The following is a 27,202-nucleotide window of genomic DNA, read 5'->3' on the forward strand; positions in this document are numbered from 1 at the left end:
CTCACACATCCGCACAGCCTTCAACCTCCATGTCTGCTGCTTCATCCAGCTGGCTGGTGTCTGCTGGGTCCACTTCCTTTGGCTCACAGTCCCCATCTTAGTAACAGCAGACAGTTGGTGGGCAGAGAGAAGTCTGCTGGAGTACTCAAGGTCTGCGTACCCAACTGGCATGTGTGAGGCGGCTTATTCTTGTAGTCGAAACTGGCCCTGAAACATCCTGGAGCCTGTGGCTGATTAGTCTGAGACAAGCTCCCATTTCTCTGGCAGGGAAGCTGTCAAACTGAAGGGTCCCCTGTTGTCTTGGCTGAGAGAGAATCTTAAGTTTCTCAGGGACACAGGTTGGTTTGCAAAGACATGGACACTGCGGTCTGGCTGTTTGACAGAGAGAAGGTGTGGAACAATCGTAATAATGAAAAGAGACACTGGGCTGGAAGATTAGGCTTTAGGAGGAATTGTGTTTTTATTTTGAGCTCAAGAAAGAATATAGTTCAAACACAACATATACAACAACAGTCAGGTGCCCAAATGAACATTGACATGTTTTTCTTGCTGTAATTATTCCCTCTGTTCCTACTGACCTACAAGATTCCCTCCAAATACACTTACAATGTAAGTGACGGGGGACAAAATCCACAGTCCCTGTTTTAAAATGTATTTAAACGTTTATCTGAAGATAATATGAGGCTTCAGCAGTCTGAATTAATCAAATAAAGTGATATCTCACACAGTTACAGCCTTTTTTAGCATGAAACTCCCTCTTTGTGTCTCGACGGACAGTGTTTTCCTGTTCAGCTGCAGTGGAAATAACAAAACGAGGGAAAATGGCACTAAAAAAAAACAATAACTTTAAAAGATATAGTTGATTTGACTAACTCAGATGGCTGAAGCCTCATATTAGCTTCAGATAAACATTTAAATACATTTTTGCACAGCAGGAAGATTTGTGGATTTTGTGCCCCATCACTTACATTGTAAAAGCATTATGAAGGGATTTTCTAATGGCTGGTATGAACAGGAGGAATGATTAGAGCAAGAAAAACATGTCTCAATATTCATTTGGGCTCCTGACTGTTGTTTTAAGACAGACTTGAAAAACTGTGAACCTGTGCTTTAACAAACCATATTAAGAGCAGGTAACATACAACAAGACTAGAGAGAGAGAGAGGGAAGGTGTAAGTGATGTATTAAAAGTTTTTTAATGGTATTTTCCTGTCCAAATCAATAAAAGTCAATGTCATAATCGCTGAAAAACTCTTTCTCTCTCTCCATATTCCAACGGTTGAAGCTTTGGCCTTGTGAATTGCCTCAATTTCTAATAAACCATCTGTAAAAGCTTGTCTGTTGTCTGCAATCTGAGTTATTTTAATAATCCATCAAGCCTTCAGCTGTAAATGTTAATAGGCTGTATGTAACATGTTTAAGGTAGGAGTCTGCTAGATGAATTAAAGGGCGAAAAAGAAAAAGCAAGTTCGATGCATTTCCCACAACCTGGCAACCCAGACGTTGTTCATAATTAATGCCCCCATATAAATAATCTATAAAGCATCAGTATATGAAATATTAACCACAGATAAATCCATCTATTAATGCTTGTGAGACTTGTCTGAAAGTGATACTGAATTATTTGTCAGTGGATATGATTGCACAGAATTACTGTCTATAATGAACAGTACAAAGGTTATCAGGGTGGGGAGGGGGGCTGAATCTTATGTTTAATTTTAAAGGGAAAGGAAAAAGAAAACAGCAACCCTCTTCAAAGCTATTGATATTTTATCAGGACGTCCACCCAATATACAGTACCAGTCAAAAGTCTGGAAACACCTTCTGATTTAAGGTGTTTCCAGACTTTTGACTGGTACTGTATGTCAAAATAATAAAGCTATTTACTAAGTAAAACAGCATTTAGGAGCCTAATTCATTTTCCAGCATGTAGTCTATATGTTTGACTTTTGCTGATATGAAACCTACACCCCAGTCTTGACCCTTGACCTCAACTCAAGCACTTTATAAGGAACACCTGCGCAATCTAATGCAATCTAATACATCTACATTTATGAAGCTTATACATTTTCAGTTTTTGTTGACATTGTCAGAAAGGTGATAATTCTGCTTTACTGATGAGGTCGTAATGTTTGGTAGTGGTGGTGGTGGTGGTGGTGGTGGTGCACTTGGGTGCATTATATTGAAAAGTGTTCCTAATATTTTGTCCACATTGACATACACGAGGGTGGCAAAATATAGGCTACACCACCACCACTACCTCAATAATAAACATAAATAACTGAAAATGTATAAGCTTCGTAAAAGTAGAATTGATGTCAGTGCTGTTGTATTAGATCGCATTAGATTACACAGGTGTTCCTAAAAAAGTTCTCACCTTGCCGGAAACCGCTGGTCCACTGGCGTCCCCTGACGGTGAGCCCCGGTGGAGCACCGGCGACCCTCCCCAACCCCCCTCTTCAGCCTCCCCTCCTCCTCCTCCTCCCCCTCCTCCTCCTCCTCCTCCTCCTCCTCCTCCTCCTCAGCCTGTGACCGTCCCACCGCCGGCCGGAGGAGCTGCTCTCTCTCCGCTGCCCAAGTTCACAAACCGCTGGCTGTGTTTTAAAGTCTGGAGGCTGTCCCCCCTGTGTGAGTTATCACCGCAGCCTTTACACTGCCTCTACTATTGTTTTGCATTGGATGGACACACTTATGGATTTATGATTTTTTTATTTCTTCCATTTTCTGGGCAGAAGAGGCTAAAACTTTTTTTTTTCGGAACTTTTTAAAAGTCTGCTGGCATTGTTTCTCATCTCTCCACAGTGATTTTGTTGATGACGCGGTCTAACCAAGATGGACACGGGCTGTCTGCCGGTTGGAGACTAGATAACGGCTTCACCCACTCAATCTAGATGTAGACATTATTTATTTTATCCGTGCTATTTATTCAGTGGATGTAAGTGGATGTAAGTGGATGTGGATCCTTATAATGAACATTTTCCCACTGGAGTTTCGGTGAACTTTTTCCTCCAAAAGACTCGCCATGTCGGGAGTGGTCCGCACCCTGAGCCGCTGCCTGCTCCCGGCCGAGGCCAGCCGGGACCCGGGCGGCAGCAAGGAGGGGAGCCGGGAGAGGGACGCGGCGCAGGAGCGGGAGGCGCGGCGCAGGAGCCGGGAGATAGACGCGATGCTCGCCCGGGAGAGGAGAGCCGTCCGCCGGCTGGTGAAGATCCTGCTGCTCGGGGCCGGAGAGAGCGGAAAGTCCACATTCCTCAAACAGATGCGCATCATTAACGGACAAGAGTTTGATCAGAAAGCTCTGCTGGATTTCCGGGACACTATCTATGATAATATACTGAAGGTAAGGACATGGGAAATTAAGAGCTTGGGGCCTTGAGGCAAACTTTATAGACTTGAGTCTAAAGTTTAAACTCCCAGGTTTATTATCAGTGCTGTCAACACACTTTAATTAATATTTTGTTTGTTGCAGAATTAATGAAACATGTCAATCCACTTTAGATAATCAATGATGTGTGAGAAACTGACTTGGGAAGATATAGGCTGCTATCTAGAGCTGAAACGATCAGGAGATTGACAGGAAAGTAATCTGCAACAATCATCATTTTAGTCATTTTCTAAAGCAAAATTACCAATTTTGTACCAAATTTCAACACCAATTTGCTGGTTCTGGCTTTTCCAATGTGAAGATTTGCAGCTTTTCTTTATATTTTATGAGAGGTAGCTGAATATTTTAGTGTTTCAGACTGTTTTTCAGACAATCAAGCTACAGATGTCAACATGGGCTCTGGGAAAGTGATGGGCGTTTTTCACTTTTTAAATTACATTCTATAGATCAAATGATTATAAACTTATCAAGAAAATAAATGAAAAATAATGGAAATAGTGGTCAATCACTGCCCTTATATTGACATTTTCATCCCACAATTGAGCTTCACACACACAAGCACACATAGAGGTTTGTTGACATAGTACATATTTTTATCCTGAAGTGTGTGTGTGTGTGTGTGTGTGTGTGTGTGAGTGTCCCTTTGTTTGCTGTCATGGCTGGGCCTCCTTCACCAGCTAACAATACCAGACTATTCCTGAGGGATGAGCACATCCGCTCTGAGTGCCACACAGCCCAGACAAGGATGATAAGAGCCTGCACTTCTACAGCCAAGGCAGTTCAATACCCTTCCCCGAATACCAGCACACAGTGGTTGGTGGTCCTGTCACGGGTCAGATCCTGAATAGTACCACCCCCCTTTCCCTTCACATACACATTTCACCTCCATCCAACCTCTTGAAAACACATAAAGCATGATGCCATGATGTGTGGGAGCAGAAAGAGAGTCAAACAATGCCACAAATCCTTTAAAATATTGTTTTGATTATGAAGAGCGTCTTCACTAATGCAGCATTTGTGTCTTCCCTGCCCAGAGATATAAAGTACTACATGAATTTGAGCTAGTTTATAGAAATATCAACATGACACTGCATGTCCGTAATCCTTTGATCCGTCTTCTCATTACTCATCTGCCCTGAGAACCCTCTATCTTGTAAAACAACATTATTAGTTAAAGGGTTGTAAGTAACAGTTATTTTCATCATTGATATTAATTATTCTGTTATTTAGTGTCTAAAATGTCAGAAAATAATGAAAGATGCTCATTTTAAGTACCCAGAGCCCACGTGATGTCTTCAGATTGCTTGTTTTGTCTGACCAGTGGTCCAAAACCCAAAAGTGTTTAATTTACAATCATCTAAAGAGAAAAACGGCAAATCCTTCCATTTAAGAAGCTGAAACCACTGACTGTTTGGCTTTTTTGCTTGAAAAATGACTTAAAAGATATTTCCCCCCCCTTTTGTTTTCACTTCAGCAGCTTAAAGGTTGTCAAACTCATCTTATTCCACAATATCTGACAGTGTCATCTACATTTTTTAGCTGCAACGATTAGTTGATTAATCAATCAGTCAAATGACAGATAATTAATCAGCAACTACTTTGATACTCCAATAATCGTTTTAGTAATTGTTTCATTTAAAACGCCTTCAATTATATGGTTTCGGGTTCAATGCTTCTATAACGTGAAATAACATAAAATATAACATAAAATAACAACAATTACATTTTACTGGCCACTAGAAGCCTTGAGATCAAGATACAGGAATATGTAGAAGGAAACAATACAAACAAAGGCTGCAACTAACGATTGATTTGTCATTTGGTCTTTAAAATGTCAGATAATGGTGAAAAATGTCAATTACCATTTCCCAAAGCCCAAGAACCAACCTAAAATGTCTTGTTTTGTCCGAACCAACAGTCCACAACCCAAGAGAGCAAAAAACATTCACATTTAAGACGCTGGAACCAGAGCGTTTTAGCATTTTTTCTTAAAAAATGACTCAAGACGATTAATCAGTTATCAAAATAGGTTGTGATTAATTTTCTGTTGAACAACTAATCGATTAATCGACTCATCATTGTGGCTCTAAACACATAGACAGTGAATTTTACATTAATCAATAGTGTACAATTAACACATAAGTTAAAACAAACTGACTGAAGGTGTAAACGTGGCCTCTCATGATTTGATCCATGTCACCATAAACTGAATATGATCGCTTCCACAAACCTGCGACATCTTGAGACGTCACCTGAGCAGTTCTGTGTGTGGTTTGGGGCGTTGGTGGAGGATCAGGCTCACCTGCTGTATGTAGAGACCCCCCCCCACCCCACCCCCCCTTTCATGGGATCTTAATGATAGAGAAAGAGAACAAAGCGGGAAGGAAGGCGGTAAAACCGTGACAGAGAACACACAGGTGTGCACAGCATTTAGGCTCAGGAAAATAAATACCTTAAAGCTAAAGTTCAGGTGTGGTTCCGCTTCATAATCTGAATAATTACAGTTCCAGTGAAAAGATAAAATCTCTGGTATAATCCTTGTCAACGTGGAATCAGTCATTTCTCACGCATTAAAGTTAAACTATTCAAATGCTCGTCCGACGTTTCATACTCTGAGTTGATGAGAAACTTTACATTTGTACCAATGAGAGTCACCTAACTTACAAGCTGTATCTCTTCACCAGAACAGAATATAAACAAGATGAATAAAAACAGTTTTAATTCATTCTAATTTGAGCACATGATGGTTTGGGTTTTTTTTCGTATCTCTCTTTCTCCTGAGTTCTTGTTTGTTTGTCCAACCCTCCATCAATTTAAAGTCAAGTCACAACTTTACACCTTCCCAACTTTTCGACTGGCACTATAGGTCTTAATAGTTCAGTTTGCAGCTTTTTCAAAGTTACTGCTTATTTATTACAGGGCATGAAATAGAGGAAACAGTTACCTGCTTTTATGTTGTGTTATGGCTGTTTTTCATGTCACTTGTACAGTGTAAGAGGATGTTTTCTGTCTTCCCATCCTTCAACTGGACTCTGTGGACTCAGGAGTCAGGTGCTGTGAGGCAGGAGGAGGGCGGCGGAGTTCATGGGTGGGCAGCACTTGTGCAGGAAGGGAGCGACTTTAAAATTACACTGACAGTATAATAATAAATGAAACGCCTAACCAGCTGCCACCCTTGGCGGCTGATAATGATGCTACTGACCGTATCGCAACTGTGAGAATAATTCAGTTCAGATGTCAGATTGTCATGTTTCCTTCGCCCATGTGCGGTCAAATACTGAGGGACTGTGACTTGTAGGACAAATAACACATCACCTCAGCTTTAAACGCTATAACAGTAGCTAGAGCTGCAATGATTAGTCGATTGACTATGCCAACTATTTTGATAGTCAAATAAGTTTTAGTCATTTTTATAAAAGAAAAAGTGCTGAACTTCTCTGGTTCAAGCTTCTTAAATGTGAATATTTTCTGGTTTATTTAGTCGTCTATGATCGTAATCTTAATATCTCTGTAATAAGACATCTTATGTTAAATCTGGGGCTTTGGGACACATTAATTGGCTTTTTTGCAACATTTTCTGACTAATGATTATTTTCATTATCAATTAATGTGTCATTTATTTTCTTGATTAATCAATTAGTTATTTGGTCTATAAAATGTCAGAAAATAGCAAAAAATGCCCATCACAGTTTCCCAGGGACCAAGATTACGTCCTCAAATGTCTGTTTTTTATACGATTATTTGATTATCAAAATAGTTTTCAATTAATTTTCTGTCAATCAGACCTAAAAACAATTAAAAAAACACTGATCACAATATCCTAAAGCACAAGATAATGTCTTCAAATGTGTTGAGTTGTCCAACCAACAGTCCAAAAACACAACATATTCAACTCTTTATAATGTAAGACCATGAAGAGCAGCACATTCTCATGTTTAAAAACCTGGGAGGAGACTGTTCTGTTAGCTAAACTTGCTATATTTGTCTAACAAACAGATGAGTTTGTGAGATTTTACAGACAGGAGTTTACAATGATCACCTGAACGATGTGTTTAATAAACTGCCCAGCTCATTCAACATGGAGGATTGGATGTTGCAGGGGACAACAGATACACTGGTATTGTCCCCCAAATTTGGGCAAAATGAGGCTGCATTTCTTGCCTGCATTTGGAGAAGACTTTGAAACGGGACAGGCCTTGTCAGCCTGTTATGGTTTTGTTTTGGGTTAGTGTAGAAATGCAATTTGGTGCATTCAGCTGCTGAATTGGGACATGACTGCTGACTTGAACTAACTGAAGACAGGCAGCCATGCAGATACAGGCACACAGGAAGAGAAACAGACGGGACTATTGATAATGTTCATGTTGCCTAACAGCCTGAAAAAATGACTGGATGTGACTAAGAGCTCACTCACAGCTCACTTGCTGCTGGTTTTCGATCTGCATGTGTGTCATATTATGGTTACATGGCTTCCCAGTTAAATTATGGGATGTCCTCGGTTGTTTAGGTTTTGTCCGTCTTAGTCATACCTCAAAACAAAAACAGCACCAGCTCTGAAAAAAGAAAAAAAGTCTTGAATGAGGGATCAGACTTAAAAACACACCACACAACTTAGTCACAAAAGGGCAAAGCACACCACATGTATTTACTCATAGTACCAGTAATAGCGTGAATTCCTGCTAACTACGTCCTAGCAGAGGAATCTCTTTAAATGGTCTCCTCTGAAGTTTATTCATTTTTTTCTTGTGTGCTAAGATGTTTTTTAGAGTTTTTTCCTCGTCCTCTTTGAGAACTTTGGCTGGGAACTGCTCATATTATGGGCCTGTTAAGTCTATTGAATATGATATTAAGCTGTACAAATAAACTTGACTGGACTTGACTATTGCACAAGAATCAGGTGGTCATGACTCAATGCCAGACACACACCGCACACAGTATACACACATCCCTCAACCTACCGTGACCTCTGAAACACCTTTTTAGTTGTTGCTCACTGCTGAGTCCTACATGTGCGATAAATCAAGGCAAGCAAACAAGCATATTATGTCCTTTAACATGCCATAAAATATACTATTAAACATAAAAAGTAGAGGCTGAGGAACAGATATCACAAAAACAACAAGTAGGATTATGTAACAGTTGAAGTAGTAAGCCACAAATAAAAACTGTAATTAAAAAAAACCGAACAAAATAATCTGCGTGCAGAACACGTCAGTCATTCGTGAAATAGAATAAATTGAATGTTTGATTAAAAAAGAAGAAAAGGAGAAACAGATACAATCACTGAATAATTTTCTGTATGTGTTGGTTAGTTTGATCATTCAGGAGGAGACCTCCCACACAGATCAGTCCACATGGTTCTCCTCAGGAAAACCACCAGCAGCCTCACGTGCATGTGTTTGACTCCATGTGTGTGTGTGTGTCAGACACATGTGCTGCACTGTTACCCCATGTTTACCAGAAACGTTAGACTCAGTGTTGACGTTTTTCCCAGGAAGCAGCACATGAATTATGAATTTTTTTTCTTCTGTGCGGTCAGGAAACATTTGTACAATATTGCTGACATTAGAAACTGCAGCTGTTGAACCGCTTCGCCATGTTCAGGCTTGTATACGTTCTGATTGTGTCTAATTTTTTTTTTTTTTTTGCAGGGCATGCGTGTGCTGGTGGACGCCCGGGACAAGCTGGGCATCACCTGGCAGAGCTGTGAGAACGAGAAGCAGGGCATGCTGGTGATGTCGTGGGAGGGACGCGTTGGCGCCACGGGGGTCGAGCCTGGCGAGTTTCAGCTGTACGTGATGGCACTGAGTGCGCTGTGGGCGGACACCGGCATTCAGCAGGCCTACGCACGACGCTCTGAGTTCCAACTGGTGAGTAGGAGAGATTCCCGCACAGCCTGATCAGATCATCTCAAGAACCACATCTCATGTTCCAGATGTTTTCATTTTAACATATTTTATAGTCCAACTTTTTTTGTCTACCACAGCAAACATCGTATCTGCTCTGTAAAACACTCATGTTCTCGTTTGAGAAAAATCAAAAACAAAAAGGAAAAAAAAAATGTTTTAAAATCTTTAATTTCATGATTGTGCCCACTAGTTTTGCATTATTTCAATTAAATACTGTTCCATCATCCATTTACATAGCTGGAGTCCTTATCTCAACAGCAAATCAAATATAGAGCAGACGGTCACACTGAGCCTGATAGCATCCGGCTACACAACGCAAGAGCCACAGACTCCGATCAACACAGCTTTCCTGCTAAAGTCTCCTTCTTATCTAACTCATAAACATTAACACACAACTTGTCCTGCACCTTAGCTTGTTGAACGAGCCACCAAACAAACATTCATTGGGGAAAGTGCACTGCTAACGTCAACTGCATCACATTAAACAGTATGTAAACATACCTGAAAATGTCACTTCCGACCTGTTGGATGCTGGTGTGGTTGTTGCTAAATCCCTGTTAGCAACATGCTGTCTGTCCATGACTTGAAGCTGTTTGTTTATGTTGTCTCTGTTGTGTACGGTGTACAGAACTATTAACAGTACATTTAAAAAATATGTTGACATTATTTTTGACTATAAAAGTGGGATGATTAAATGTGATTTCAGTTGGACTTTAAACTCAATATTATTGAACACTATATATTCTATAGAAGTGGAGATTGTTATTTAATTTTTTTCACACAAGACAAAGTGATCCAGGAGCTGTTGATGTTTGGTGTCTCTTTTTTGTAGCTTTGGTCAAGTTTGCATTCGTTCTGCTTCTTTTAGCGATTGATTTCTACTTGCACTCTCAGTTGCAACATGAGGTATCAGTGTTACAAGTTGGTGGTGTGTGGTGTTTAAGCTGGTAATCTACTGGTTAAACTGACAATAGATAAACAGACAGCCTTACCCAGTTTGTAATCCTAATTGTGTTTATTTTTACTTTTTAATACATATATTTGGATAGATGTTTTTTTTTACCACATCATAATTTGTAATTTTTCAGATTAGCTGAGCTACACCACAATCTCACAATCTGCAGCCTGTGGCAACTGGAGAAGTGTCCTCTGGGGTAAAAGTGCTCGTTGTTGGGAATCACTGGATTAGAGGATGTAGGACGCAGTAAATAGATGGATGACTGTGACTGTGAAGCTCTTTACGACAGTTTAAATGAGGACACACAAACATTTTATTTGTTTACTCCTACAGCCTGGAACGATGCTGGAAAAAAATACATGAATCATCATATTCAGTCACATAAAGGAAGTAGTTGGTTTCCGATTAAGTTTATCAGTTAGGGGAAGGGGATGAAGTCAAAGTGAAGTGAGATAATCTTTTACTTGAGTTGACAACAACTACGCTCATTACTATAAGTGCAGTAAAACCTTCGCGAGTGAAAAGCCAATTAGTACATTATCAAACCAGCTGTTCAACAAGCATAAACATGTAGAATGTTAACTTATTATCTGAGTTTGCCACGTATCTTAAAATTTGGCAAATTCTTGTAAACTTAGCTGCTGGCTGAGACAAACCAGCCCCTCTTCTCTACCAGCAGTACCTGCAGGCAGTGAATCACACCAGCAGCAGAGGGAGGAGGACAGAGAGCAGCTGTGCACACGCCCCTTGAATCGGGTTGTGGGGACAGATGGGTTGAAACTGTACGTCGTGTGTGGATTGTGTTTCATAGACGATCTGGAAACTCAAGTAATGTCAGACAAACGTACAAAACTTATGGATCCATGTGTATGACGATTATTCATAATAAAGGTTGAGGGACATGCATATTACGGGAGTTTCCTGGGAGAAACAACAAAACGGGAGCACAGTGGGAGAGAGGGTGAAAATACGGGAGAAACCCGGGAAAACAGGAGTGTTGGCAGGTCTGGTAGCGCTGCAGCTGACAATTATTTTCATTACCGATCAATCTGCCAGTTATTTTCCCAATTAATCGATTAATTGTTTGGTCTATAAAATGTCACAATAATACTAAAATAAGACAAATTCACATAAACCAGACACTGGAACCAGGAAAAATTTGGGAAAAATTTTGCCTAAACAATGACTTAACTGGTAGTTCCCAATTATTTCTCCAGTCAGGCAACTGATCAATTAATTGACTAATTGTTGCAGCCCTAAACAGAAGAAAAATGTATCAAAACATCTGTAAAAATGTCTTGATTTACTTTCAAGGCAGTCTAAGGCGTCTAATTAGAAAGCTTAACAGGTCCCAAACAGTCATTTATGGTGGAAAAATTTGAAAGTGAACCACTAATCCAAACATAAACGTGGACGTTAAAGACCCGCCTTCAGTTCATTCATTGACCAGGAGTCATGTTCAGTCACAGGTTACTCACCAGCTGACCTCATGCTTCTCATCACGTTTGGCACAGCAGCCGACGAGTATCCGGTGAGTGACCTATGACTGAGCAGGACTTCACTGATTTGTCAAAGTATGAAATTGTAATGTATCTCTTGTGCATCAATGCGGTCGCGAACAGAAATTTCCTTAACAGTCACAGTTTAAAAGTAGGAAATCAACCCTTTTGTCTTTAAAGCACACAGCACATAATGTAAAGTTAGCGCATAATTCCAAAAAATAACCTTTAATAAATATATGTTTCCCATTTTTTATATTCCCTGCTGCTGTAAACCGCACGTTTTTGCCTTCAGTTGCATAAATATTTCCCTTCAGTGACAGTGTAGAGAAGAAGAAATCTGCGTGGTCACTGATGAACCACAGCCTGCTCTCACAGAGCCAAAGATCTCTGATACACTCCGAACTTCAGAGGAAGTAACTGGATAATATCGTGAATGTCAACCAAAAAAAAGAAGTCACAGTGATGGAGAACCCACTGAGTGAAGCCTGTGGAAGTATTTATTGTGCGTGTGAAACTTACCTCTCTCATTTTGTGTGTGTGTGTGTGTGTGTGGAGACTTTCCAAAGATGTAATTGTTTTTCTCTTGACTGGAATTGGAGTCAGTGAAGTGGAGCCCTGTGGAGTTTCATCTGCCACGCTACACTGCACTGAGCACAATCTGAAATAGCTCGTAGATTGCAGTGTAATTCTTTTCCTCTTTAGTCCTAATATATTAAACACCCGCTGATCAAAACCAGCGGTTTGCACTCACTGATATGTGGATTTTTCTCTTTCTAGTGTGTAACTAGTCAAATTGAATTGATGAAAAATAAAGCTGGATTTTTTTTTATTGAAAATGCTGCAAAGAAGGTTAAAGGAGGGTTTAGTAAAATGGCACCTTTACTTACCCAAATGTTAAAGACAGGTTCGTAACATTTTGTTTAATTTTGTTGACTTGGAAGACATCACAATGTCACAATTACAAACCTTTGCATCTTTTGAACCAAGTGTTTTGTTTTCAGTGAGTAATGGGGTGAAGTTAGTGTTTCTTGAGTTCTCATTAATCACAAAATTTGCACAAAATTTAGGACAATTTATTGTCAAATAGGTCAAATTTATATAATTTCTTTTGAGGATGAGAGCTTCTATCTGTTGTTGTGCCAATTTGTAATTTAGGCCAATAAGACGAGCATATTTGACATGTATTGACATGTAAATTTTAGTGTAGCTTCGAAGCTGTTTTAATCAATAATTTTATATTAACAATAAATCACATTACTGTGTGTACGGGAAAGGAACAAACTCATTAGTTCTCCTGTGCTCTACAAAGTTTTTAAGTATCTTTCAGCTCATTGTTTCGGTTTACCAACACACAGCTTTAATGTTTTAGTTCACTCTCACTGTTCTCGTTGCCGTCGTTTCCGGCCGCAACAGGCAGACAAAGTTAGCGATAAGAATGGTGAAATTATTCATCAGGTAGAGAGAAACACGACACCAAATTAATCTAAAAAATAGTTGTTCTGCGTGTTCTTGATGTGTAAGTAAGCAACTGTTTCCTCAACTTCATGAGGTGATAATACGCCAGTGTTGTGCTTACAGCTTGTTGCGCAACCCCCAGTGGCCCAAAAAATCGATTGATTAAAGCAGCTGTAAAGAAATGTGTTTAATTATTCCCTATATAAGTAAATATTTAGAAAGAGTGAGATAATATAGGGATGTACTTTATATCCGAGTTTATAAATCATCTCTAGTCAGACTTGACTTTTTCCAAGTCTCAAAGTTCATCATTTCCCTGCCGCCTGAGGAGCGAGAACTAAAAAAAAACAAGACTCTTAAAGCAGCCGATATGTGTAGTTGAAGAGATTATGAATTATTTGGTTTAGCACGTAGCTCTACAAGACTGTCCACAAATATGCTGCGAAGAGCCGGACAGACGGTTAATGACACTTAACGGTTGAGCAGAATGTTATAAATGATCACCAACCGTATTGTCAACATGGCGACTGTCTCACAGCATCGGCACCACCAGCTGTTTTTGTTGTTGTTAGTACACTTTGTATTTGCTGTGGCAGCTAGTTTGTTTGTATTTTATTGTAAGTGACGCTGCAGCTGTGCTGTCTGCTCAGAGCTGCGAGTTTGACCTTTTACCTTGTTACACATTTATCAGTGACAAAACAATCTGGACTCAGACAGAAGCCACTTCCGTCTCTCTCTCTCTCTCACTTAGCATACTCTGTGTGTGTGTGTGTGTGTGTGTGTGTGTGTGTGTGTGTGTGTTTGTGTGTGTGTGAGATGTCAGTGCACAGCTTTGGGTCAGACTGCCTTGTCTTATCTGGAGTCCATGTATGATAAAGCTAGTATGCTACAGCTGCACAGGCCTGCACACATCACTCTGGCTTCAAGGATAAGACTGGTTATATTTTTTTTTTTTCTTTTTGTTAACAAATCCCATGAGAAGACAAACACCAGCAATAAATTGATCCAACTAACAGCTATTTTCTGTTTCGCCAAAATAGCTTATTAGCTCATTCCTCTGTTCCATAGAGCTCCATTGTTAAAACGATTAAAAACACATGAGCCACATGTTTCACTGTGTTCCTTCACACACACCACATTAGTTTATTTTGAGTTTATCTCTGTTGAAAACAGTCCACAACAAACGCATATTAATGCAATTTACTCTTATTTGAGTAACATTTGCTAAAAACTACAGTGAGCAATTGTTAGAGTTGTTGTTGTTTTTGTGACTCCTTTTTAAAGCTGCTATAATCAATATTTTATACAAATGATAAAATCAAATAACTGTGTGTATGTGAAAGATGTTGCTAAAAGTGATGAACCCAGAGAGGTATGTGTTAGCTTCTTTTAACTCATTGTTTTGGTTTTATGACCTGCAACTTTACTGTTTTGATTAACTCTCTCTGCTCTCATCATTTCACAACTGTTTTCAGCAAAAAATCTCTCATAAACCCTCCGTATGCTACCCAGAACCAAACAGCAGACAGACACAGTTAGCAACGAGGCAGTGAACACAGTGGAGCATTTAGCCACTAAGGAGCCAGATATTTGCTTCAGGAGTTGGAGGAGACCAAAACAGATGAACAAGTTCACCAAATCAACTGAACAGGTGGCCAAAAAATCAGTTACTGCAGGTTTAAACCTGCATTAACAAATTATTTTGGCCACTTGGGGCGCAACTGTGAACAAGCTGTGAACACAACACTGCACTGTCATCACCTTCTATATGTTGAACTTTTGTTGTGTTTGAAGAGTTTACACATCCTGCAGTTACGGTGCAACATCATCATTCATTTGGAGTCATGTTTCTGTCCACCTGGTGAATATAAGTCCAATATTCACTCTCTTTCAGCTCTGTTTTTGCTCTCTATCAACTCCTGAGGGAAATATCCAGCTTTTTAGCTGCGAAATGCTCCACTATGTTCACCAGCTAGTTGCTAACTGTGTCTGTTTGCTGTTTGTTGCTGAGCAGGTAGTGTACAGTGGCTTTTTAGACATTTTTTTCTGGAAACAGCAGCCTGCTGCTGCCAAAAATGACACCATGAGAGCACTGAGACTGAACCAAAACAGTAAAGTTACAGCCAGACAGCTAAACAATGAGCTGAAACTCACTAAAAACCTGACCTGTTATCTAATAAATAGTTATCATTATAAGTATCGATTACAGCTGCTTTAAAGATCTTCAGAAAAAACTAAGACGGATTAACAAATTGTTGCTTTTGGTGTTTTTATGTGATTTGGTGAAAAATAAATAAAAATATAAAATAACGCCAGCCTTATCCTTTCACTGTAAGAAAAACCAAAATGTCTACCGCGGAGTAAATGTGCTGAGTTAGATACTCTCCACCCGCCTCTCTCTCCACTCTCTGAGAGGTTTTCCGGGGATACCACAGTCAGCTTTTCCCAGGCACGGCTGGAGCTGGGCCACAGGCAGACAGGGCAGAGGGAGGAAAGAGAGATAGAGAGAGAGAGAGAGAGAGAGAGTCCGCTGAGAGGGGAGAAAGAAAGGGAGTGGAAAGTGGAGAAGAGCAGGGGGGATGGGGAGGCTGACAGAGAGAGAGAGAGAGAGAGAGAGAAAGAGAAAACAGAGTGAAGGAGTGCAGATAGTGAGAAAAAAACAAACCCAATGCGAGCACATGCAAGGATTTTGTTTACTCGCAGGCTTTTCTTGTGTTCCCACCACACCCAGATAACACACACGTTTGATATAGGATATAAACACCAAAACCTCCTTTTGCTTGACCAGAACACGGCTGTACATCATGCTGGGATTGTAAACGGTTGCTGTTGTCTTTAGTAGTGCACACAGCGTGAGTATAGAAGGTTGGAGTTTAGACTATATACAGTATGTGTGAGGCTCGTAGGGGAACTTTGAAGCCTCGTAGAGACGTAAAGAAGCTATAAATACTTAAGTGCATGAACAGGCGCACACACACACACACACACACACACACACTCCATATGGTTGACTAAATGAGATTTCAACCTGGACGTCCCTCTGCGGCTGCGTCACTGAGGAGCTGCTCTTTCTGCTTTAATGTTTGCTGTATATATATAACTGTAACTGTTTCTTGGTGTATCTTCTTCTCTTCGCTAATATCTTCCTGTGTGAATGTGCGAAGGACCAAACATTGTTCCCACAACAACCACAGAAGTAAAATCTTTAATATTGATGAACTTTTTTTTGTTGTCGTTGTGATTTAAGAATTCAATGAAACTTATTTCAATTTGAGTCACCACAACAAAGTTCAGCGTGATAAGAAACACAGACGGTCAGACCATCAGATTATATAAATCAGGTTAATTTCATTGTGAAACCGAAAGAGAGCTCATCCGAAATCCCTCCCTGTAAAACAATAATACAGTAGGTCAAAGTTGAACGAGGAAGTCAGCCTGTAAACTGTGATAGATGCTTACAAAAGTTTTTGTTTTGTAATCTCACTTTTGTTTCTTTCTCTTCTTAATACGTTTTTTCCGACTGAGGTTCTGTGTAAAGAGGACACACTGTATGCTTTTTGTGATTTTCTGTCATTTATACACTCTTACGATTCAATGAAAAGACACAAGAGATAAAAGATTCAATAATAAATTGATTAGAATCAGAGCTTAATGAATCAGGATATTTTAACAAAGGCTCCTTTGTTAAAAGTTAAAGTATCACACCAGTACACCTAAATCAATAGCAGATCTACAGAAAATGAATCTTTTGGCTTTAGACTGTTGAGCAGACAAAACAAGTCATTTGTTTTTTGCTTTTTTTAAAATTATAGCTCATGATTTTCACAAACAATAAGTGACAAACAATAACAGTACATACCGTTCATTTGGGGAGTTTTTCCTTACTCGGATTGAGGGTCTAACGATGGAGGATGTTGCATGTTGTCGAGCCCCCTGAGGCGAGTTTGTGATTGGGCTGTATAAATAGAAATTGACTTGAACTGACACAATACATATACAATACAATGAAAGACATTTTGATGGGGGGGGGGGCGTATAATGTCCATATGTTTATGTTGGAGCTGCTTGCTTGATTGCTAATAAAATATATTCTTTGAGGCAGAAATCCACAATGTAACGGTCCTTTTTCTGTATTTTCCAGGTCATTAAGATTGTTTGGTTTACTGCCAGCAAATGCAGATGTAATAAGGCACTAATGTTTGCTTTTACTTTACATTCTCAAGTTGTTTCCCACGTAAACAGGAATGTGCAAAACAAATCACTTAAAGATGTCACCTTGGAAGCCGTGATGTGCATTTCGCACTATTTTGTGGCATTTAACAGACTAAATAGATCAACTGCGAGTTAATACATCATTGTAGTTTGTAGGGAAAGCAGTGCATTGGTCAGACAATAGTGTCACACCCAGTCGAATACACATTGCAAAAGTGGCACACATATACCTGTCCACACACACACACACACACACACACACACACACACACACACACATTGCAGAATGTGAGCCTATTCAGGTCTTTGCTGTAATAAAGCCCCTAATCTGCCCATACACGCCATGAATGGAGACATTCCTCCCGCCTTACTCAACCACACACACACACACACACACACACAAATCCAGACACACACACATACACAGCTATATTTTCCAGTTTTACTACCTATAGCTCTGCATTACAAGGTGCTAAAACTCATCCTCGACCTAATAAAATTCATTTATTTTGATATTTAGCTGTAATGCTTCCACTGCATCACTTATCAGGCTGTTTCATTTCTGCTGATGGCAGTTAAAGTGTCTGTGGAAATGATCAATGTGTGTGTGTGTGTGTGTGTGTGCTCATGTGTGTGTCTGTGTCTCTGTCTGTGTTTGCGTATCCCTTCATCTCTGGGAATTCCCCTCTCCGTGCTTTTCCCTCCGACCAACCCCTCCTATTGCTCATGTCCTGTTGAACCAATCAGAGCCCCCTGGCTTTGTGTTTCCTATTGCTGTGACATCGCAGGTCAGCGGCGGAGTCACAAGGTCACGTCTCACCCGCGCAGGGGTCACGTTTCCTGGTTGTTACGCGACATGTTCGGGGCTGACAGAGATGAATTTAACTGCCACATGAAGAGATTCTGTTCGGCCGGTGGGACAGAAGCCGAACATGTGCAAAGTTAGAAAAAAGTTGCTTTTGACAAGGGGTTTAAAGAGGAATAATGCCATATTGTAGTTGGGCCCAAGTGTGTATGCTTGTGTGTGTGTGTGTGTGTGTGTGTGTGTGTGTGTGTGTGTGTGTGTGTGTGTGTGTGTGTGATGGGAGAGTTAAAATGACTCTGTAACTCGGTTCAGTCTGACTCGCTAATCCCTCCCTCCCCCATGTCTCTCCCCACTGTTTTCACACACACAGCTGTTTCCTGTTGAATGTGTGTGTGTTTAAGAGAGAGAGGGAGGAAGAAGAAGAACAGAGGTTCAGTTTTAAACTATTGTCGGGAATCATGGGAACAATTTTTAGCTTTGAGTATGATTTCAACATGATAAAACTACTGTTTCAGCTTAAAACGTGTGTCCTACGTCTAGTGTGTTTATATTAAAGTTGTGGTTTTTCCAAGTTTTCGCCCATCTACAACAAATCATATATACTAAACATCACAACAAATCCTTTTACATATAATGCTGCTTTGCTTTAGAAAACTGTGATCCACTGGTGTCCATCTGTTTCCGTGCAGTATGACAATCAATTAGGCTCTTAAAACTACCCTGAGCTGTGTAATCCATTAGAGCGAAGGTCAGTCTACACTCAGATGTGATATAGCGCTGACAGAAATTAATACAGACTGGATTACACAACTCAAGTTTCAAGAGTCTGTTAATTGATTTTCATACCGTACGGAAATGAAGTCAACTCAAATGGGAAAATACACACGGACATCTAAAACGTGTAAGTTACAGCGTACATCGATCAGACCGAGATCGACCGAGTCTGTTCCAGCCTGGTTCAGTTTTGTGTCGACAGCCAGGAGATAAAATCTAACAGTGTATGATGTCTGATTATTATAACTGTTTGCCTTCTGATAAAGTGTTGTGTGTATGTATCCAAAACCTGATGTAGCTTGTTATTCTGTGCCGTAGAGCTGTATTGTTGTCCAAAAACCACAACTTAAAGGTCACAAGTGACATGTTGCTTATACTATAACTTGAGTCAATCCTACATACACCATCATGCTACTATAAATAGTCACTACTGTAGCGCACCAATTGTGTATTAAATTAATCTGTGGTTGTAAATAGTCCCCAACAAATACACTATTTACTCTTCTCTTTGAGTTACGTTTGCACAGCTGTTTTAGGAAATTATGAGCCTATAAAAAAAATATTCAATATATTTATCATCATTTTTTTTTTAAAGATTTACACAGTTGGAGCTGAGTGTTACACACACAGAGAGAGAAGTCAGCGTTGAATACTAATAGTTTGATCTTTTCATGGGATTTGTTAACAATAACAACAAAGGAGACTATCAGTGCTTTCATCCTTTGATCTGACTTTAAACATGTTTGATTTTTTACGACTAGAATCTGGACCACACAGCTTCTGTTGTATCTGTCTGTCCTTTCCTGGAAGAGGGATCCCTCCTCTCTTGCTCTTCCTGAGGTTTTTTTTCCCCCCCCAATTAAAGGGGCTTTTTGTGGGATTTTCTTTATCCAAACCGAGGTTCCAAGGATAGAGTCTGTCATATGTTGTCCAGATTGTAAAGCCCTTTCAGGCAAATTTGTGATTTGTGATATTGGACTATTATAAATAAAATTAAGGAGGAATAATACTTAAATAAACTCTCCACAAATGGTAAAAACTGTGCCATGAGTAACAATTATTTTATAATCATGTTCATCAGGTTTCAGGTCAGCGCCGCAGCTCACCTGACTCATATGGATTTTTACTCATCTCCAGCCCTCTCTGCGGTTTTTGTTTCCCTCGTTTCTTCATCAACCATCTCATCCGAATTCCACACAGAAACACACAGAACAGCGTTCGACTCATTTCTTAGTTGTCCGATGTTTTTATTCTTTGAGCCCTGTTCTAACCGTCTTTATGTGTGGACTATCTGGTCTTTGTAGGTTTGTGTTCCCAGTTGAAACCCTTAAAGTTTCTGTGTGGCTTCGATTCAGTTGTAATCTAGCATGTCATGTTAATGTAGTGATACATTCATAATGCTGCACTGTTGGTGAGTCCTGTCCTTAAGAGTTGTTTCACACGCCGCTGTACTTAAAAGTGTTTCAAGCCTTAGTAAATGTCTTGTGAAAATATGATGAGACCAGTTTAACTATGGTGGATCACATGGTTCTTGTCCTTTGTCGCAGATCGGGAGAAAGCATCGATTGATGTATTATTAAATCAATAACCACAGTATGACAGTTTCCATGGGAATGAAATAAGGAAGAAATACAAGAAATGGAATTGTTTCAATAATCGGATTACGAGCTTTAATTTGATCATCTGTATCTTTTAAATCTGGTAATGTGTAATAGGATGACTCAGTTCCATTTTGTGGCTGTAATGGATTCTTTTCTTTTTCCTGTCTGCAGAGTGAGTCGGTCAAATACTTCCTGGATAACTTGGATCGCATCGGTCAACTGGTGAGTCACAAGGACTTGTTCATGCTTTAAGTACACTCTGTATTTCTTCACCTCCTCCTCCAAATTGTTAAAAAAACATCGCCCCCTTTCCCCCCCTCTTTCAGAACTACATCCCAAGCAGACAGGATATTTTGTTTGCGAGGAAGGCGACGAAGGGTATCGTCGAGCATGACTTTGTCATCAAGAAGATTCCTTTCAAGATGGTGGACGTTGGCGGGCAGAGGTCCCAGAGGCAGAAGTGGTTTCAGTGTTTCGACGGGATCACGTCAATACTCTTCATGGTTTCATCGTCAGAGTATGACCAGGTACTCGCACGTTCAAGACACATTTCTCATCATGAAACGCTGATCTGGAGATGTTTTGAGATTAGTCAGACAGTCTGATCATTATTCCCTTGACTTTTCAAATTACAAAATGGACCAGAAACATCAGAGAGATGCAACATTTGAGGTTTACACAAAGCTCTCTTTGTGGTTGGTTGCGCAAACTTGATTGTTCCCTCAGCTGTGGCTCCGGTTCAAATAAACAGTCATATGATGACAACTGAATCCTTAATTGGTGTGCAGATAAAACCTGAAGAAACCAAAGGATTTTATGTGTGTGTGTGTGTGATTCCAGGTCTTGATGGAGGACCGCAGGACAAACCGTTTGGTTGAGAGTATGAACATCTTCGAGACGATTGTAAACAACAAGCTCTTCCTCAACGTGTCCATCATCCTCTTCCTCAACAAAACAGACCTGCTGGTGGAAAAGATTCGAATAGCAGACATCCGCAAGCACTTCCCCGAGTTCAGAGGAGACCCGCGCCGGCTAGAGGACGTACAGGTACAAACACACACACACACACACACACACACACACACACACACACAGGTTTTAATGTTGTGAGCATTATGAGGCACCTGTTCTTTGTTTTCAACAAATGTCTGCTATAAGTTCTTCTTGAATGTTTTTAAAGGCCTCATTATGCTTCAGCACTTGTTTGAAGCATATTGAGGCCTTTACAAAGAAACCCCCTCCCTCTCACCTTACTAATGTCTGAACTAATATGAACTTCTTTCTTCAGCTCTTTTTTAATCTTTACACCTGTTCTTCTTTCATTTTCATGTATACAAAGTAGTGCAACACCATTAATTCCTTTGAGGAGAGATAATCAAAAAATTGTGTACAGTTATTCCAATTTGAACTGAACATCTTCAACTCTGCTGATTTTTACCCCGGTCTAGTTTTCACCCAGTTTTCTTTCAGCCAATTTTTCTTTCTGAAAATTTGAAAAAGCAGGGATCATATTATAGAAACTAAAGACTTGACAGTTACGTATTCACAGCATCACATATTCGATCATCAGGTGAGACGTGTTTCTTCGTTGCTTTGAGAGGTTGTGACAAAACTCTAATTATGAGATTGTTTTTTTGTTTTTTGTTTTTTTGCCTTAACACAAGTTCGGCCCTCTTTTTGCACTTTTGAAGCAGCCATGTCCTTTACTCCTCCGAAAGACAGATACATTGCGAGGTGGCCGCTATAAAGTCGGACCTCTGACCTTCGGTAAAGCAAGAACTGGAAAATACAGTCAAACCTTTTAGGACAGTGATTAAATTCTCATGAGCAGACCATACATCAGCACATCATCACATATTCTTTTTTTAAATGAAGAGAGTATTGATGCAGCACTGGCTCCTACAGAGAGTGTTGCATTATGGGTCATTAGTAGCTTTAGTGATGCCAGGGTAGCGAGTTTCTTTATGTCAGTTTATAGCGTGTCTGTTAGAGTCAGTCAGTCCTCTTAGAGTTTAGTTAGCCAAGTGTAATTTATGGGAGTTTCCAATGGCTCGTCTAACTTGTTTTGGAGTAAATAAATTTAAGGAGAAACAGATCATAGACTGAATCATCTGTCAAGCTGCCATGAATTGCTTCCAGAGAAGGTTTTGAGAAGGATGGGGACTATATTATCTTTGGCTTAATAGTTTATTGGGGAAATGTTCCCAACAGGACAAGTCTAAAAGTGTTTCAAAAAGTATTTTAACTAAAACAGGAAAAGGGGGTGGGTGGTCGTCTTATAATAAGGGTTGTCTTACTCTTCCAGGCGTTCCTGGTGCAGTCGTTTAGCCGTAAGAGGAGAAACCGAGGGAAGCCGCTGTTCCACCACTTCACAACTGCAGTGGACACAGAAAATATCCGCTTTGTCTTCCACGCCGTGAAGGACACCATCCTGCAGGAAAACCTCAAAGATATCATGCTGCAGTGACCTTCACGCTGCAGACGACGGCTTCTCTGACTGTAAACTGTGAAACCAGCCATGAATCCAGGCCAGAGAAGGCCTGGGAGCATTTTTAACACTGACCTGTGGAGCAGTCAGTTGACCCACCGAGTGGATCTAACTGAACTTTGAACTCTGAACCTGTGGAGCCATGAAGTGACTCTGGATCAGTTGGCCCATGTCGGCCCCTGTGGAAACTGCAAGGGTCTACAAGGACAAGACCCTGCATTTAACCTGTATAAATGTGTGTATGCTGGAAAGACAGTCACCTTCTTCTTCTTGTACAACTCGCCTTCGTACACAGGTTAAGAAATGTTGAAAAAAAAAAGGAAAAAAAATAGAGAAAAGCACCCACTACATGACACAAGCACTGAAAGTGTTTTTTTCTCGGATGTATATAAGACTTATGACAACCCTGTCACTAAACCAAGTCAGACTGCTGCCGGCTGAAATGCAGTAAGTTCGAGCTGCGAGAGCAAGAAGCAGGAGGGAAAGAGAGTGAAAAGAAAGAAAGTTTAGAGAGAGCTGAAGAATGTCTTGTCCTAATATACACGTGACAGAGGGAGAGGGGTGAGGGTTTGGGCCCGTACTGGTCATATGCTGTGTTATGTGATAAGGTTGCACAAGTGTTCCTGTCAATGAACTTTAACAGAGGAAAGAGATTATCTCTCTTACACTCCTCGTTCTCTCCTGTACTGTCTTCTCTCTGTTTCTCTCTCCTCCCCTGCTTGTATTTATTCCCCTCGTCCCACCATCATAGGAGAGATGAACAGCTGCAGATAGTAAGACTTATCCTCTCCTCTCCTCTCCTCCCCGGCACAATTGAGAGATTGTTCCTCTCCAGCAGAAACAGTAGACGGTTAAATTAGAGACTCTTCTTGGGAAAATACGCACATGCGGAAACACACAGCTCCTGGTCTTGCATGAATTCATGGTTCATCTCTCTTCTTATGGTTTTCTTCTCTTCTCACCAACATCCTAGTAGATGTACCACATTACCCCAGACTCAACCTGAGGCATATTATAAGTATCCCCTTTTACAAGAAGGCTTAGGGGTTCGGTTACACTATTTGGTCCTGAGCTTTTGTCCTGTGAACGTGAAGGGAACAGCAGAGAATGACAGGGTTGAACTGTAAATGACCTTATTCCCATATTGCATGTCCCATTTTGGACTTCTGTAGCAGTCAGGGTGGGAAGGGTGGGCACAAAACAGCAACAAGTGACCGAAACAAGTCACACTGAGCAAAAACAGAGTGAAGTTAGCAAACTTATACTAGTGTTGGTGATGCTTCATTTTACGGGTCTGTAATCTCCTTGTAAGTCTCTGTAAGTACACGGGAAAGTATGAATTTCCTTGAAATACCAGCTTCATTAAAACTCAAATTAATAATAAGTAAATAATCATTCATTATTCATTCATTATTGGAAATGTAGTTCTCTCTATATATATGTTGAATTGCTTCCCTAAAGACAAATTTCCCATTTAGCATATTCACAGCTGACTTTGACTAAAAAGTCTTGCAAGGTTACGCTAGCAAGTAATTAATAAAATGTACAAATTGACCTCTTTCCTTTTTTTATGACCTACAGTTAGCACCAAATAAAAATACATTTTTCACGTTCACTTCTTAGAAATTTTTTAGGACATTACAGACTCGTAAAATAAAGGATTACCCAAGTTGTCTGGTATTTTCTATCAACTCTTCTGAGCGTGTTGCTAAGAAGAACACCGAGTAATACAATAGACTATATAGACAATAAATAATCCCCCATGAATTATTTTAACTTTGTTGGAGATGGTTAAACTCTTAGCTAGGTCTAGTGCTGAAAAAATTTAAAAAAATTTGTTGATGAACTGATTAGTCGATTGGCCAAAAAAAAATGTATCAACTATTAATCAATTTATTATTTGGTTCCAGCTTCTCAAATGTGCTCAACTTGCTGGTTTTCTCTGTGTTTGGTTATAAAATGAACACCGACTGTTCGTCAGACAAAGCTAGTAATTTGAAAATGTCATTTTGGGCTCTGAGGGATTGTGTTCACTATTTTTGGACATTTCAAAGGTGCACTAATCAATATATTTATATTAACAATAGAAAAAAATGACAGCGTAATGTAAAGGGGCCCCTTGTACTGATTAATTTACAGAGAATTATGACTCAACTCTGCGGTTTTCGGCTCTACGGTGTCTTTCAGCTCATTGTTTCGGTTTTACCCCAACAAGTTTTCTGTTTTGGTTCACTCTCACTGCTTTCATTAACCTGGTTTCCATTTGCAGCAGGCAGCTGTTTTCAGCAAAAAAAAAGCTCTTGTAAACGCACTGTACACTACCTGTCCAGCACCAAACGACAGACAGTTAGCAACTTGCTAACGTAGTGGAGCATTTAGCAGCTAAAGAGCCGGATATTCCCCTCAGGAGTTGATAGAGATCAAAACTAAAACTAAAAGGAGAGTTAATATTTGACTTTTGATCACGAGGTGGCCAAAAACATTCCAAATTATGACTCATGTTAGATGTGTAAATAAATGACTGGTTGCTAACACGTCCGCCATTTCGACTTTATTTGGTGATAATATGTCAGTTTACTTGTTACAAAGCCTCCAAAATACCAGAAAATCAGTAAATACAGGTTAAAAGACCAAATGACCAATGAATCAATCAAAAATAATAATCTACTGATAATTCACTAATGAAAGCACTATTTATGCCTGTTTGACCAGTGAGAGTTAATGTTGCATGAAGTACTGTTGCTATGGTGACTTGCAGCTAAATATTCCTTGTGCACTGATTTAGATCTGTGGTAAACTGTTAACCACAACTATGTTTGAGGTTTCCTGCTACATGACTTTAATGGATAACTGCAAGCACATCAAAAATATGTATTTTTTAAAATAAGTCACAATTTGAACCCATATCGTCGAGCCTTTGGATTCTTAATCTTAATCAGTTTCTCTCTAATATGTCTATGAATCTATGAAATGAGATTTGATTCCCAGCATTCACATGATGTAGATTTTGGTACGCAGCAGTAGGACAATGCTGCTGCTCTTCCCACCCTGAGTATTAAGTCCAAATGGCCTTGAGGGGAATGAGGCTAATTATGAGCACTTCCACACGCCTTTATTATAATACTGTATTAAACTGTGTAATTTATATGTGTTTGTGTGTGTTTGCATAGCGACATTTTGTGCATGTTCATACTTCCTGTACATAGAATACTGTGTTTGACCGACACTGTGTGTAAAACCTTACAATACAAACACCACTCTGTCTAACAGTATCACTGTAACTGTAACGTTGCTGTAGCATTTTGTCGTTGTTAACTAACCTACCTTTTCCACTCACACGAGTTTTTCTACACGTCGTCATTGCACTGGATGTGTCTGCGAGAAAACGACCAGCAAGGAGAACGTCTGGAGAAAAGAAAAAAAAAAAAAAAAAGGCAATGAAACAAACAAACAGACGGCAGACTTTGAAAGGCGAACAGGATGGAGGCAGAGGATGAAGAGAGGGAGGGAGGTCTCTCACTCGCTTTACCCGTTTGGTCTTTTTTTTTTTTTTTTTTTTTTTTTTTTGGTCTGCTTTTGTTTTTTTGTTTCCCAGTGCCTTGGCTCTGTGCTCTGTGGTGAAATACACTGCCGTTTGCTGACATGCTGTTTCTTTATTTTCTCAGTGTGGGCGTCTGTGTGTGTGTTTTAGTGTGTATATGGCAAAGCAACGGGTCAAGACCTTCTGAGTCGAAAAGTGAAAAGTGGCAGAAAGTAGAGAGAGATGGCAGGGGAGTTTAAAAAATGTTTTTTGAGTTCATGAGGGAGAGAGGGAGGGTAGAAAATAAATCCAAGTATGTTCTTCATATGTCCTGGGGCAGTTTAATCAGTATTTATGAACACGAGGAGCTCTCTTACAAAGCCAGAAAGCTTAGAGTTGAGGCTCCTGATAAGTAATGTTATACTGATGTACAGCCTGGAGGCTTACCGTAGGCTCTCATTCCACATAATGTAATATGAAGCTCATCAGTTTGAGCTATCAGACCGCTGGGCATGAGAGTAAAGCTGAAGTTGGGCGATATCTCCGTTACCCAGCAGAGTCTGACCTTTGCTTTGGCTTTTAATCAGAGGAGC

The 27,202-nt window shown here is 39.9% G+C and overlaps 1 protein-coding gene across 2 annotated transcripts; it reads left to right on the forward strand.

The window, feature by feature from the left end:
- The first annotated feature begins 2,515 nt into the window (after nt 1–2,515).
- On the forward strand, nt 2,516–26,730 carry gna12a (guanine nucleotide binding protein (G protein) alpha 12a). Of its 2 annotated transcripts, XM_042392234.1 has the most exons (7): nt 2,519–2,628; nt 2,803–3,340; nt 9,037–9,255; nt 20,773–20,823; nt 20,928–21,128; nt 21,442–21,648; nt 22,907–26,730. In XM_042392234.1, the coding sequence occupies exons 2-7, from the start codon at nt 3,023–3,025 to the stop codon at nt 23,066–23,068; spliced, it is 1,158 nt and encodes a 385-aa protein (XP_042248168.1). In that variant the 5' UTR covers nt 2,519–2,628; nt 2,803–3,022; the 3' UTR covers nt 23,069–26,730. The 2 variants fall into 2 exon arrangements, with proteins under 2 accessions (XP_042248158.1, XP_042248168.1); XM_042392224.1 differs by having other exon boundaries at nt 2,516–3,340.
- The last annotated feature ends 472 nt before the right edge of the window (nt 26,731–27,202 follow it).

Source organism: Thunnus maccoyii, chromosome 2 (genome assembly GCF_910596095.1).
Source record: "Thunnus maccoyii chromosome 2, fThuMac1.1, whole genome shotgun sequence".
Classification (NCBI taxonomy): Eukaryota; Metazoa; Chordata; class Actinopteri; order Scombriformes; family Scombridae; genus Thunnus; species Thunnus maccoyii.

Bases quoted from the DNA above. Each gene is read 5' to 3' on its own strand.
- gna12a (XM_042392224.1), top strand. From the start codon at position 3,023: ATGTCGGGAGTGGTCCGCACCCTGAGCCGCTGCCTGCTCCCGGCCGAG. The intron at 20,824-20,927 runs GTGAGTCACAAG...CCCCTCTTTCAG, and splicing joins TGGATCGCATCGGTCAACTG to AACTACATCCCAAGCAGACA. The intron at 21,129-21,441 runs GTACTCGCACGT...GTGTGATTCCAG, and splicing joins CATCGTCAGAGTATGACCAG to GTCTTGATGGAGGACCGCAG.